At 34.6% G+C, this 16,341-nt stretch overlaps 1 protein-coding gene across 1 annotated transcript in view; it reads right to left on the bottom strand.

Moving 5' to 3' along the window:
* LOC110378044 (retinal homeobox protein Rx1) overlaps window positions 1-14,831 on the bottom strand; it is a 38,137-nt gene extending 23,306 nt beyond the window's left edge. The window contains exons 1-2 of the mRNA XM_021337127.3: window positions 14,406-14,831; window positions 2,498-2,757 (exon numbers count right to left, since the gene is read on the bottom strand). Coding sequence (XP_021192802.1) covers window positions 2,498-2,757; window positions 14,406-14,817 — 672 coding nt within the window. The 5' untranslated portion in view covers window positions 14,818-14,831. The remainder of the gene's footprint in view (window positions 1-2,497; window positions 2,758-14,405) is intronic.
* Between the last annotated feature and the right edge of the window lie 1,510 nt (window positions 14,832-16,341).

The raw sequence follows: 16,341 nt of genomic DNA, 5'->3' as shown, positions 1-16,341 counted from the left end.
TAGATCCTCATTTCTTCTAGGATTAAGTTTACATATTTTGCATCAGAAAAAATAATTAAGGTCTACTTAATACTACTCACTGAAAGTAATTTGTTTTAAGGCCACCACATTAGTGGAAGATAAGCTAAACTATGTTTATGAAAAAATCCTGATATGAACTCCATCTGTAAGTTTAAATGATGATTATTTGTTCCACTAAAGTCATCATTTTTGACATAATGTGGCACGATTTTGATGTGGCACGGCAAACTGACAAACACTATTGAAATGTCTATCGAAAAATTACACTACGTGTTAAAATATGGTGAATTACGGAAAATACACAGGAAAATACTCCATCTGTTGAAATAATAATCCTCTATAAAGAATGTATGGTAATTAATTGTCATTTACCACCTCGCTCCTTTGACAAATTTTATGTATTTTATTTAACACAGATTACCACAGATGGAGCTACTTTAACCTTGGCTAAACAAAATTTTCATATTTTTTTTTTCTTCCGAAGTTACTTATGAAGGTGTGATTTTCTGTGTAAAGGTTAATAATAGGCCGATCAACTAATATAAGTACAACATTCAAATGCTCAGTTTTGACGAACAGATTGCTTGTCGTAATATTTTACATCTTGAATTCACAAAATTAATCATATCTTTTGATAGAGTGAATCGATTTCGATGAAACAAAAACTAAGTAATACCCCAAGTTACGTAGAATTTTTGTATATAAGCATTGTCTGCATTGAATTCGTAGATTTTACGTGAATCCCGAACGAACAAACAGACAAACAGACAAAAATGACAAAAATGATGGAAATGGGTTCTGTTAGTTATCCTTTAACATGCTGGCTATTTTTCTTGTCAATTTCTTCAATGTACAAAAATTACTTTTCTACAGATTTATTATATGTATAGATCTGTCTGATTCTCACCATCTCACATGACTTAAAAAGTAGCGACACTTATTAACTCCTGAGCGATAAGATCCTAATTCATAATACACGAACTGTAGGTACATGAGCATATACGAATGAAGCAACACTAACGTTGGGTGTCGGTGTCTGGGCGCTAGTTTAAGCGAATTACCGGCCGCTTCCGCACCAGACGTAGTAGGCGACACTACGATTACACGACACTATTTTCGATCTCATGTCGATCGAAAAATATCAGCAGGGGTTTCGTTGAATACGTTTGGAAGAGCAGGTCTTAAATTGTTGAAGATTTTAGGTTTAAAAGTGAAAATTTTGGATGTATCAGCTCTTACAATACCTAATTCAGATTTGGATATAGCTTCGTAATTATCTCGTGTAGACTCTAGAAAATACCAGTTATAGATGTGTCCTCTGAATTAATGAGTAAGTCGTCTAAACTGATCTTTGCAGAGTGGTATTCAAAAGGCATCATACTGATGGAGCCAGAATCAGAAGCTGCTAATATTAGACAAAATACAGCAGGTAAGCAGATGAATGCAAAACTATGAGACAGTTGTCATACCCAAGATTAAACCATGACATAATAATCTCGAATGCAAACATAACATTCGATCCAACAAATGAACAAGAAGTGATCCCGTCAACAAAGAGCATGACATTTTTATTACACACTATTAAAATCAGCTTATCCGATATTGAAAACCGAGTGTCAGATTAGTTCACAACCACATTATTTGGCAAATTGATGCTCAACAAACTTACTAATGCTAACCCAAAGACTCTGATTCAAGGTAATAAAGACCATTATCGTTTGAACACGCAACCGTTTGGCAAAGCATAAGAAAGCAATTAAGAGACGACCAGTTTAATAAGATCTCCGGAATTGGTAACGTTTGGTGTAATGCATTAGTTTTTGTTCGTCGAGGTTGGCGGGGTGGGTCAAGGCAATATGGTGGAGCATCAATACGCTTGACATATGTTCGGCCTGCAAAGCCAAAGGGGATTGAGTGGCATAAGCCCCTTGGGTTCATTATTGCCCCTTTACCCTTCCCCGTAGGGCTCTTCACTCAATGTTTGCGAAGTGTACTTATTTCACTTAATATAAAAGAAATTTTCATTTAGCCAATTTTATTGCGCTTTCGGAACTTGATGAAAAGACTGAGTTAATGTTAGAAATGACGACACAAAGATGGGAGAAAAATTAATCAATGTTGAATTTGATTGCCAGTGTCAATCCGTATTTACATTACACGTGAGATAAGTAGATATGTTCATACTCGATAGACCCACAGGTGACATTGTTCGGCTGATGATTCAAGGGTTACCCTGGGCACAAAGTGACTCTGCATCATGTACGGGACGAGATAAGTATAGTCAACTGGCTATTCCTCGCGCCCAAGAGACTTACTGGTAATAGTATCCTAATTCCTCGTTCAGGTTATATACTTTCAATATACCTGCAGATTTCATTCTAAATCGGTTCAGAAGCTTTGGCGTAGAAACGGGACATAGAGACAGCGTTAACTTCACATATGTCATTAATGGAAGAATAACAAAAAAGTTACTAACCTGCACCCTAACTTCAGGCAGATTAACCTTCATAGCCAACTCCTCTCTAGAATACACATCAGGGTAGTGGCTCTTCTCGAACGCTCTCTCCAGTTCATGCAGCTGGTATGTCGTGAAGGTAGTCCTGTTCCTCCGATGTTTCTTCTTGTTGTCGGCTGCGGATCCTGGGCGGGTGGACTCATCATCACTGCCGGGGGGAGACTTGTCGTCTGTGGGCGTTCTTTGGCTGTAGCCGTCGTTGCTGTTGCAGGATCCCTCGCCTGTAATTGGAAATGGAGAATTAGAGGATTATAAAAATTGTGAGATGGAGGTTTATGACCAGTAATAGCATCATCGATGATAAAAGATATCAAAAACTAATTAAATAAAGATAAATAGAAGGATGATGGTATTCTTTTTACGGAAGTTGGGCTCATTATTGTCAACGGTACGGCATAAAATATGTTCCTACCTCTTATGTTAGGTCTCAGACCAAACCAAAGTTCTGAAGTTTATTCACAGACAGTTTTAATGACTTCATAATTACCACGTTAAATTCAAATACAAAAATTATGAGTATTATTGTCCATGACAGGACCTAAGCAACTTCTTACAATGAATGAATGCTATATGTATAGAAGTCGAATCAATTTTCTATGCATCCATCGAAACTTCACCTTACTCTGTATTTCCTTATATGTAGCTATAGCTTTCCTTACTAAAGCAACTAATAACCATTCGTGCTATCAAAACAAACAGAAATTCTTGTTCACATCCTGCCTGTACAGTCTACCCACAATTACGAACGAGTTAACAAGGGAACGCCATAATAAATCAAACGAAACAATTTGAGCTTGCGTATGCTAATGCCAGCCGTGTCTTGCTGATAATGCAATCATATTCAAATATAGTAAGCGTAGGGTGCTAAGTGCTTACACTTGGTGGACAAAATTATTTATTAGACTTGTTTGAAAATTAATAAATAATGCAGTTTGGTTAAATGAGTAGGTAAGTATTCTGTAGATGTCATTTCTAAATTACTAATTTACTTCTCGATCTCTTTTAGATCTTAATTATGGAGTTTCACAAGTAGGTATATGAAATACTATTCTGAAAATCGCATACATAAGACAGGTCAAACTGAGACCTCCTTTTTTGAAGTCAGTTAAAATGTATCACAAAAGAAACGTTAATGATCGACTTTATATTTCTAAACGCGATATATAGGCGCTGTAATCGCACAGTGGGCTAAAAGCAATTCTCTGCAGACAATAAATATGAACACAACTTGTATCGTATATCATCGCGTATCGCATGATCTGCAAACCAAGGCGTTCCTATACGCCGATTATTTCTGCCTTTTAAAACATGACTATGTAATGAATTTATTTTTTTCAATATTTTAATAGCAATTTTTTAAATATTTTTATTTATAGTAAGTGTATTAGGTAATAAGTTAGTTGTATGTTGTATATATATTTATTATTAAGTTATTGTAAAAAGTTATTTTAAAATAGATTTTCAATAAAACGAAAAAAAAAAATATTTCAATTTAGGTATGTTAATATGCATTTAGTGGATAGACCCTAACGTTTCTTTAGAGATTTTCGAACCAAAAATTAAAATCTATTCAACTGTAAGCTTGAGCAAAAAAGTATAAGTCGCTTATGAAATATGAGCTAATCATCATAATACTTGTTATTTTATTTCAGGTCGTTAAGGTAAACAACAGTGTTAGATAATCGACGCATCACGTTCAATTAAAGAAAATATGAATTAACCAGAAACAAAAGCTTAGTTACCGTAAAAACAAACACAACGTTGCAACACTAATTCAACCCAAAGTAATTTCTTATCCGATTTGAAAGTTGCTAAAATATTCATACAGCAACAGAATTTAACGTGCTGGAAATCAAGTTCCACCGAGGGAAACTACACGGGTAATTGTATGCGGAAACTCTGCATTTATCACTTCCATTATTTTGTCCGCGTTGAGTGATTGAGTGGCCCACTGGGGTGGTTATTTAATACGCGTACTCAGAATTTCGTGTCATTGATAAAACGTTGTTTTATTGAACATGATTTGCTTAGCCTTTTCCCAACTATGTTTGTGTCGGCTTTCATTCTCACTGGAACCTGCTGTATCTTCAAGTGTTTTAAAAGGAGCGACTGTCTTTCTGACCTCTACAAACCAGTTACACGGACAACCCAATTGGTACTCCTTGGTAAGACTGGTTGTGAGACTTTCTGACTACCCGAAACGACAGCCAAAGATGTTCAAATGACAGCCGGGATCTACGGTTTATCGTGCTTTTCGAACGGTAGACCTCGTTATGACACGATGATCTCCCATCCACGTACCGACCGCGCCAAGCGTTGCTTAACTTTATAATCTTACGTTATTTTATTGAACGCACTCTGGAATTGAACAGTTTCGGTCCAACTGACTCCCGTATTTACAGGGCCCATTATAAAAATAAGATAGCGCCACAAATATTTAATGCGTCGCCTGTCAGTTTCGAACACGATTAAGAAATCAAGAGCGAAGCAGACAAAACATCCCTGTAGAGGTAGATTGAGCGATCAAAAGTCAAAACGGCATCTCTGTCTCTGTCACTCCTATTGGATTCAACGTCGAACGAAAGAGATAGCGTTGTGTCACATTTAGATTACGATACCAGATTACAAGCCATATACAAACAAATAAAAATATTGTGGGCAACGCATTAAGACATTTTACACTTATCACGATACGATCTGAAACTTATTTTTTTTCCTTTTGGTAATAATTATCGATAATCTGGCAACACTCGCGAGCATTATCGTCTATAATGGGTTGTCTCGTTGTTTTTTTAATGTGGTAACCCTAATCATGTGTCAGATTTGCCGTGTTCGTATTTAAAGCTCTTCTTGGTACTAATATTTTTTTAAATGGATTCATTATTGAATTAATAATTTGTCTTTGGAAGCTTGAGATTGAGAGAGAAATCAAATTAATATTGGTAGTAACTTTGATAGCTAACATTATTTCACTCATCATTCAGTTGATTTCAGGTTTCAAGAGTTAATATGCTATTGTTTAAAAAGATGCAGAATAAGACAGGAATACTATTGTATTATATGTAGGTACAGAACTAGAATGGAATAAATATGGCTTCGCATATATTATTATTTTTTGCTCACCAGATATTATAATATTTTTTTATTTTCATTACATCATACATACAGCCTTAAACTACTTATTTGCTACAAAAAATAAATAATACACACAAAAAGATACTTATACAAAATCTTAGCATATCTTTTTCTTTACTTTCGTGAGCAAAACACCTCTGTTGCTCTTAATAAAATCATAATATAATTGACTTATACTTAATGATTTTCAGAATTAAAAGGTTATTTTCATACGGAACTGCCAGAGTACTTAACGTTCACTTATTAACGCTAATTATAAATATCAATTAATTTGTAATTTTTTTTTGTTCCACGTTCGTTAAGTTTATCTTTTTGACACACAACTGACAATTTAAGTGAAACGTTAAGCGTAATGAGCAAGTGATTTTAATTGATACTTTCAAAATTATAATTGAAAATTATTATTTTATGCACCTAGAGTGAAGGCTTCGTGAACCCAGTGTTTTAAAATCCCGCTAATGAGCGTAAGTAAGTATTTATTTATCATTCAATTATAAATAGGTATGAGACCATCCGAGTAATAATTAGGAAAATGATTATTGCAGTTTATTTCCCACATAGAAACGTCATCTTATGCATTCTTCGTTCCATAGAAACCTAAATATGAGATCAAAATAAAATACTATCTACAGAATACACCTCATCATCATTCTCCTGCCCTTATCCTAATTTTATTTGGGGTCGGCGCAGCGTGTTTTCAACTTCCATATTTTTCTATCTGTCATCTCCCAAGTAACATTCTTTCTAGTCATATCCACTTTTATACAGAACTCCACTCTACAGAACATTACATACAGAACATCTTCTTCTTCTTCTTTTTCATGCCCTGTTCCCAAATTTTACTTGGAGTCGGCGCAATATGTAATTTTCTTCCATCATCATCATCATCTACAGAATAAACCTCCCCTTACAAAATCCTAGCCAGAATGCATCTATCTATGTGCGAAAATGTTCATACCATACCTATACGTACCTGTGTATGTATCCAAAACAAATGAACGCCCAATATTTAAACACACAGCAATAACGAAACGAGCTTAGTTACGGACCAATGAAAGCTTCATCAGAACCGTTCGATTACGAGAACCCGATTGTGTGGCTCACAATCGATTTGCAATCGGTATTACGAGCCAATATTCGATTATGTCCCCCTGCCGAGTGGTGACCGCAACGCTAAACGATCATTCGATCACAATTAATGGCTCCTAGGCATGGTGCTTATTGATGTGCAATTTCCTATCCCGTAGTTATTTAGGTTTTTGATGGGGTGGTTAAAACTCTTTTTTGTTGTGCTGGAATGTTGTTTGAGCACTCATTTTTGAAAACACTTAATAAGGTAACGTTATTTCTGCAGCGCAAAGTTTTGTTGTCCACGTGGTGCTCAAAAAATCTTGTGCAAATGGCCGCTGTTCCTGTTGATTCTTCGTGTTTTTATAATATTATTATTTAGCTTCTGTATTTTTATGGGTTCCAATTGCTAATTAAACAGTGTTTTTTATCGGTCCTGTGGCTTCTGAGTTCAGCGCGTGCAAGCAAACAAGGGCATAGAAACGGATTGACTAGATTTGATTTTATGATCTTCCGTTGCTTTTTCTGCAAAATCAATAAACTGGACTGAATTTTCAGAAACTTAATTATATCCACCTTAATTATAACCACTCAAACATATAACAAGCTTAAGTTTCTTACACAAAAAATCTTAAGCCCTTATTATGCCGTAGTGACCACGCTACTGATTACGCGATAACGCACTAACTCGATTAGCTAATTAATAATTTCACACAAATTATAGTAGCCGAGTATTCGTGACCTCGTTAATTTTTATTTCTAAGCTTTTCTACCAGCACACGGCAAACTTTTAGTCGGCCGATAGTTGGTTTGGGCTCATAAATCAGTTTGAAGATGAATGATGGTACGCACATTGCAAAGATTAGACCGACATAGATATTTAGAAAGTATCAGACCGACTGGAAACTTTGATAAATAGTTAAAAAAAAAACATGCCTTTTTGTAGCGTTTCTTAGCTAGTCAGGTATTGTCATCTGAACTCAGAACGCAGAGCGAAATTTCATCCTAATCGAAGGCCGGGAAGTGGGTCAAATGAAGATTCCAAGATTTTCTTACATACACAGTTACAAGTTAAGCTAATATAAGGCTGTCAATAATAAAAAAAATGCTTACCATAGTGTCAACTATTGGCCGACTAAAAGTTTGTAGTGTGTGGTTTCTCAGTTTATTGGTAACAAGCATTCCTTTTCTATTAAATTATTGTTTGACCTTACATGTTGGTGCAAAGGCGAGCTTAGTTTTGGTGATTCGAATTTGTGCTGAGTCAGGGGTATAGGTTTTTAATTTTATTCGATTTATAGAAATAAACGTTTGTGTGTTATTCAGAGCTTATTGCGCAATAGAGATGTCACAAAATAAATGTTATTACAATATTTTTTTTCTGTTAATGATTCTATCTAACATTTAAATAAAGAGGAATTCAGTTGAATGTTGTGTTATAGAGTGTTGCTAGATAGGTCTGTCATTATATATTTCATTATTATTTATCATTTTGGGTAAAAAAAAACGGCTAATTATAAAAATAAGATGAAAAATTATAACTGATTGTTTGTAATTAGCCGTATAGGCCCTTGAACTCTCAAGATCTGTTTTACAGAGATACTTTCAATATAAGATGCAAGAAACATAAGGCATCATTGGAGTCAACCAATCAAATTAAATTTACTTCACCTAGCTGTCTGTCTGTGCTTAAACGATTTACTTATCTATATAAATATATTGCGCTTGAGTGTCATGTAAATAACTTAAAACAGGTGGCAAAGCTTCAATAATTAATTTCAAATCAATATAAAATTATCAAGTTACTTATGTAACATTTAAGTTAGTGAGCGTATCTTGAAACTAGTATGAGCACCCGACGTTATCTGCGTTAGATCTTCTCGACTAATGGACTGGTTACATCGGTGGATGCTGTGATTAAAGATTTTTAGTTTCGTGTTAATCCGTTGAAAACACGGTTATTTTATTGATAAGTTTATTACTATGTACATACGTAATGCATATATATTATGGTGTGTTGTTTATGCCACATTTCATCTCTGGTTTTCAAAAAAATCCCACAGAATGTAATAAGTACTGACGAGTCAATTAAAATAAGCCTATAAAAATAAAGCGGCAGTTCCAAAATCACATTACATTTTTTTAAACAATTAGCCATATCTGTCAACTATACAATAACTACGGTTGAGGATGCGACCTCATTATGTGATGTCTAGCTGCATAGGACATAATAACTATAAAATTCAGATCAATCAAAATTTTAAAGTTCATTCCAAAATTCTTCGGATTTCTAGAACTACTAAATCTATGCAAGGTACATTACGGAATTTTACACCTACCATATTTTAACTTAAGTAAGGATGATATTATTCATCAAACGAATTCTCTCAAAGGTAATTAAATAAAAGACACTTATCTCAAACACAACAGCCTATATAAGCGCCTGACAGTAGCTCACTAATGCACCTTGTAACGATCAGTGACGTATAAGATCGTATCTCCACTAAACACTTTATATCTGTGCTCTTATTGTAAACTGTTGTAAGTGTTACACGGTACAACACAAATTAAGCTGTCTACTAGTTTGTTGACTGTCTTGAAGTTGATTGAAAAATATCATGAAGCTGAAGTTTGTTTCCTTGAACGCTCTATGGGTATAAGTGTCACCTTAATCAAAAGAAAGGCTCTCATGGAGACGCAACCTGCTCACTGGAACTGTAAAATATGACGAAGCCTGGCTCGACTACATTAAGCAGAAAATCTTATTTATTCTTAATATTAATATGCTTGGCATCAATAACGCTGCTCCCGTGGACGACCCGCGACAAATGCGGCAAGAAGTGTCGCGCAGCCATTGTCATAAAAGAAAGTGCTTGCGGTACTAATAACCGCATAGACAAGCACTGCCACAATCATCTGACCAAGATGCTCTGTGGCCAATGATGAATCAAAAGACATCAGTACTGTACTTTCTTATTCTTCTTTTGGCGGGATGGTTTTCAAAACGATTGTCTTTTAAGTAAAGAACGATTCTTATATCGATGACAGAAAGTATCTAACTAAACCCAAAAAGACCACTTTATTCCACTTTTCTTTTAAAAACAAATTAATTTAAAAGAGTGACGAAGCCATCTTATGATCCGCATAAAAAAATCCCAAAAGGCATTTCAATGCCCCATAACTAAGCAGAAACGGAGCATCTTAAAAGCCACTTCAATACTCCATAACTAGGCAGATTTCATCATACTAATTTCATTAATGTTCCAATAAAAAAATAATTTTCTCTTAATGCACCGGAAACCACGCGTCAACGCCACACTCCATAGTTATTATTGTGAAACTACTAATGTTTGTACAAACTGCAGACCTATCAATATTCGATCAACGATAACTATTGCCTTCGTATCCGCTTGTGAAATGTTCTTGCATTGAGAACCGTTATTAATTTAGTGTTCTTGCATTTTTTGTTCTTAGATTTGGGTTTGGAGAATTGTAGCTTTCAATAGTATCGTGAATTAGGTATCATCTTTGCTCTTCTTCCAATTTTGATTTGTGGTTTTCTTTTGCTATAGGTAATTCTTTGTCTGACTTCAGTTCACTACCACTCAGTACCATTCTTTTTAGCCGTACATAGGTACAGTCTCTCTGAAGATCATTTAATGTTTTCATTGGTTGTCTCTTTCTTCTTTATATCTTCGTCTATGGTAGTTTAGGCCTTGAGCGTTCAGGTCTTACTGAGCAGCTTTGAATGCGGCAATTGATAGCAGAAAACACGACGGACGGATGGTTTATGAAATTGTAGCTTTCCTCAAATTACGCATGTCTGTTAAGCCCCTTGTTCATAGTCAAAACGTTTTTTTCAAAAACGCCAAAGTCAGAGTAGACCTATTATAGGTTCTTAAGAAACATCTTTAGCTAAGTGCCAAGAAGTGGGTCTTATGGAGAAAAACTGGCAAGAAACTCCAAAGACACTCTTTTCAAAACAGGACTTGCTATGTGCTGGATTTGAAGCAAACGTGTGGTTGAAGACCCTAAAATTTTACAGCTTAGGTTTACAACCCAGACAACTATTCTCTGAAAAAACTAGGTCACAACCATTCATAATGATGTCCACTTAATTAACATTGTGGTTAAACAAACCTACAGTAGTTTGATGTCTACATTTAATGATAAAAGTTTAAAAACCAGCCAAGTGCGAGTCGGACTCGCGCGCTAAGGGTTCTTTACTCCCTAAAGTATTTATAAGGTATATCCTAGTTTTTAGCTGGCATTTTTGTTACAGAGGCAAAAGAAATAGATTATCTGTAAAAATTTCAGCTATCTGGTTATCACGTTTATGACACATAGCTTAATGACGGACGGACGGACGGAGAGCATATCTAATACCGAATATTTTGGGTATGGAACCATAAAAAGTAGACTAGTCCTTTTATTTACCTGTGTCATGTTCAGTCAGTCCGTTGTACGAATATTTACCATTAGGTACATTTGTGTGTGTGTGCTGGTCATACAATATGTATGGCAATGTCAGTGGTCGCCTTTGGTCACCGCCATAATGTGGTAACTACCAAAAAAACAGCCGTTGATTTTTAGTGGTCATTATGATTTGAAAAAAGGTATTCTGTGTCAGTGTTCGCTTATGGCCACTGCCACAACCTGGTACGTAACTACTAATTTTACGAAAAACAACCGCCAATTTAGAGTAGAAATTATTTAAAAATTATCGCTCTTATTTTTTAGATGAAATAGTTAAGTACCTTGTTTTGCATTGACTACTAGGTAATTAGCAGAAAAGATGCGAGTGTACCTAACTGTATGAATATTCTCAAACCTAATAGGTATATGCTTAGTAAATGTAAAAAATTACATAGTTCTGTATAGGCTAGGCACTTACATACAGGTAGGTACTTATATTATTTTTAATTACGATTTATTGTATTTAAATAAAAGCTAGCAGCTAACATCTTAAATAAGTAGCTACAAATAAATAAATAACGTAGATATAATATTTTACTATACGACATTTGGCACTAGAAAAAATAAGTGTACCAGTTTTACTTTCAAGCTTTTTTTCTACCTCATAAAATCTTGTTCTTTTTAAAAAAAATAATTTGATTAAACGCATTACATAGTAACCATAATTCCTCTTTAATCAAGCCAAAAGAAAACATAATGATTTCTTCAGATTTTCTCCACCAAAGAGACAACAGTTAACCCGTCGGCGGCTGCGGCGGGCGGGTGATGTTCACCGGGCGGCGCTTATTATGCAACGCCTATTCGCAATGCAATGCTTAGCGTCGTTGCTTTTGTTGTCTGTATCTTTGTTTTTTTTTGGAAAATCTTTTAATTTTTAATTGATTGATTTAATGGTGTGTCTTCAAGTTGAAGTTGTTTTTTTTTTAAATTAAATGTCTTATTCGTAAATTAAAACTCTTATTCGTTATCATTTCAATTAAGTACTTAAGTAAGCGTGTAGTTGTTACTATATTTTCACCTAGGTAAAAATACAGTAAATAAAAAGAAAAGCTTAAGTTTAGGGGCGGATAGAAATACCTAGGCAGTTATTAAGTAGGTATAATGATGATGATGCTGCAGAAGAAACCAAGTAAAGAACATTAATAGGCATAAGAGGAGGATACTTATCAGATTATTTTGAAAGAGTGTTTTAAAGTTTAGCCGTTTTTGCCGTTAATTATGTTCCAATAAATCATAATAAAACTTCAGTACCTACCCATAGAAAAGTTAAATAGATAAGTAATTGTAATGCATCTGAATTTACAAGAGATCAACATTGCGGGACAGTTAAAAGACGAGTAAAAACGGCGTTATCATAAATCCTATTCCATCACCTTACCCATACAACCATTTTTGGTCGCAGATATGATAAAGATGTAACAAGTCGCAACAGTTTCGTAACAGGTACGACACAACGTGACTGTGTAGGGATTAGCTTTTATGTGTTGTAACGGTTCAGTAAAAATGTGACGGAAACTAGATTCAGTAACTTTGTGTGGTCGCTGTTTCGATATTTTACAGCTTAAGTTGTAACCACACATTTTAGAAACTTTGCGTTTGGTTTGTAACCAGTGTGCAATGTTGACACAATTGTGTTGTAACTGGGTAGTAACATGGTGTAGTCGATGTTCCAGAACCCCTTAACACTAACTGGCATATATAAAAACATGACGAGAGCCAGTTATTCTCAAACTGTCTATGTTTTCTGCCGTTATCAACCATTTAATGAAATTTAAAATGAGTAAACAACCAAAAACCTTACGTAAACTCCGATGGACTTCAACTTTTTACAGAAGAGTTAAAGAAATAAGTACGTCCCAAAATATCTAAAGTACCTAATTGTACTCGCACACAAGTTTTTTTTTATTATAATAATATTTTTTTCATAATGTTGCATTGTTGGTAGGGCAAATTGACGGATACCCATTTTATTGAACTTAAAACTTATTCTTTTCTAGGCCATTTACAGGAAAACAATACGGAATTTCGTACCGAGGAGCTTAGTGGTACCTATAGTCCCTAGTGCCAAAGTTTCAATTTTCGAGCTCCAAATCGTTGTTTTTTCTTTTTCTCGGCCAAAACAAGACGTCTTCGTCTTTAACCCAAGTAGGTAATTAGTACAAGCGATATTAATTCTAATGAGCCTTCTTTGGTTAGAACAATGCAAAAGGGCATCTGATAAAAACTTTGGAAAACACTGTAACCAAATGTTAAGAGAAACCATCTTAAAAATCTAGTAATTTTGCAACAAGTTACCGTAACATGTCGACACGTGTCGACACATTATCGTAACTTTGTGACTAGTTGCGACGAGCATATTTTTCATAACAAACATCAAAAATGTTTTTTCATAGTTCATTATTTATCAATTTTATGAGTAAATCTTGCTAAAATAATTTGTATTAGGATTAAAACATTTGATATTGTATTTAAATGGCAGCTTTTGAGCACTCGATGTGCATCATTTTATATTTTTATTTTATTTAACAAAAGTTTTTCTTTCGCCAGAATTATTAAAACATGATATTACAGTGGCGCGTTGGAAATATCAACATATTCAACGAAATTACACAGTAAACTTTTTTTCCCAATAAGATTTGAGCATTATAAACCAAATTAATTAATGAAAACTAAAACTTTGTTTACTTACATTGAGTTCATCAACTCAAGGTAAGTAAACCGTCATTATGGGATTTCTTGTATATTTATCATTTCGTCGTGTCACTCACGCACGAGCCAACGAAATTGATCGAACGAACGAATGATTGAATGATTAGTGCGAACTCTGGTTAAAATATGGTAACAATGTTACGACACGGCGACGTAAATTAGAAACCAAATGTTACTTGTTTATTGTGTCGAGATCTTCCCCATTTTTAGTTGCAGCGACGGCGCTAACACGGAACGTCGACGAGATTATGTTTCGAGATAGATCAGTGTCGACACTAAGTGTCGAAACGGTTACGTTATGTTCCCAAAAATGGTTATATGGGTAATCTTACTTAGTCTATAGAATTAATTCATTTAGTCTAGGAAACTATTCCACGTCGTCAGTTTACTGACATAAGATAAAGGCTTGATTCTAGTCTTTGCTCTAAAAAATCTCTCACTTATGTAGTTACATAGTTTATAGAAAAAAAGATCCACCTACCCGCACTTTCGACGGCTCCAGGTGACACGGGCACAGTCTCACACTCCCTCTCTTCTCTCCTTTGCTCAAACTCACTCTGCACTCTAGTAACTTGCCTCTGGCCGTTCAGTCCTAATATAGCGTCTATCGTATGCCTTGGCCCTGGGTTAACACTTGTAGGCACTTGTGTCAAGCCTAACCTAGATTTCACAGCATCAAAACTCTGATTCAAATGCATTTGTTGCGCGTGGAAAAACATCCCCATTCTGTTTAGTGTCTCTAAGTTCTGTTGGTGTTGCGAAAGCGATATGGATTGGTCTGTCACGTTTATCGATGAGTTGGAGTTCGGACTACTCATTTGCGAGCGCGGGCTGTTCGTGTCGGAGCGGTCCGGCGTCTGGCTGCCGTAATACCGGTCGTCGGGCGCGTCCATCTCGCAGCGTTACGCGTACGGTGCGCGTACGTCACTGGCGCTCCGAAACTACTACTAGAGTCGAGGGGAAGAAAGAGGCGGGGCTTATTGGAAGGGGGGCGAGCGAAATTGCCCATTGAAAGTGCGAAATTTGGGGTCGCGAAGTGATTTTGTTTGGTAAGAAGCAAGAAGCGGCGTATTAGCATTTTCCCCTCGGAGTTTCTTTGAACGGTATTGAGAGTTGGTGATGGTTGAATAGGGTCATTTCGCCTGTTGGCGACCATTTAGTGCAGTTGGCAAGTTTGACGGCGATAATAAAAATGCTCCAGCACTCATTTCCATGTCAAATTTGTGTAATGTATTCCTTATATACTCTATTTTAAGATTAACTTTCAGTTGTATTAGAAATATCTTACGTTTTCTATTTAAATCGATAAACCTCAAAATTAGGCGTTTTACCCAGTTTGCGTCCACAAAATCCAATTCGCGTCCACCCATGGTCCAGTTCGCGTCCAGTAGCTTAGAAAAGGAATATAGGGGTGATTTTTTAAAGAATTAATAAAGAAAGATTGTATTAGATCAATTTCTTTATTTAACAATAAACTTAATTATTAAAAGTCAACATTATCATCATTTAAAATTCACTTTAAAAAATAAAAATAATTCTTCTCAACATTGGTTTAAGTAACTTAAAATAAGATTAAACAGTAATTTTTTTTATTAAGATATATTGTATACGTGGTTATAATTAAATTATAATTTAAATATTTAATTATAATTTAATTATAACCACGTATATATATATATATACCTTAATAGAAAAATTAAAATATAATTTAATTATAACCACGTATATATCTTAATAAAAAAAATGTACTGTTTAATCTTAATATATTAAGTAATTTCATTTAAGATAAGTTCTTCGGATACAGGAAAAAAGAAGGAAAAGACAACATACACAGAAGAAGACTTAAAGAAAGCATTAAATGATATTCGAGAGAAGAATAAATCGATAAAAAAAATATTCAAAGAATATGCCTTGTCTGATAATTTATTGACTCAACAATTCTTTTAGTTGTATGTTTAGACAAAATTGTTATATTGTTTTGTTAATTTAATATGCCCAAAAACTTACTATAATCAACGCGGGTCTTTCCCCCTGATTTTAGGGTAAAATTAACAGAACTGATTACTGTTTATTTTTCAAGTTGCAAAATTAATTGCCTAATTTTAAGTTACTTAAACCAATGTTGAGAAAAATTATTTTTATTTTTTTAAAGTGAATTTTAAATGATGATAATGTTGATTTTTAATTTAAAATAACAAAAAAATTTAAAAATTTACTGTTTAATCTTAATATATTAAACAGTACCCATGTTTTAATTATTTTTTATAAGCAAGTATTTAACGAAAACAGTGGACGCAATTTGGTTTATTAGTATAGAGGATAGTTTTAGTTCGCGTCCATTGTGGACGCAAAGTGGAAGTTTTGTAAAATTCGATGTAGTAATTCGCGTCCACCTTATTTTATTCGTTAAATATAAA

Source organism: Helicoverpa armigera, chromosome 24, assembly GCF_030705265.1.
Source record: "Helicoverpa armigera isolate CAAS_96S chromosome 24, ASM3070526v1, whole genome shotgun sequence".
Classification (NCBI taxonomy): Eukaryota; Metazoa; Arthropoda; class Insecta; order Lepidoptera; family Noctuidae; genus Helicoverpa; species Helicoverpa armigera.
Note: the sequence above shows the minus strand (reverse complement) of the source record. Positions and strands in the feature narration are given on the sequence as shown.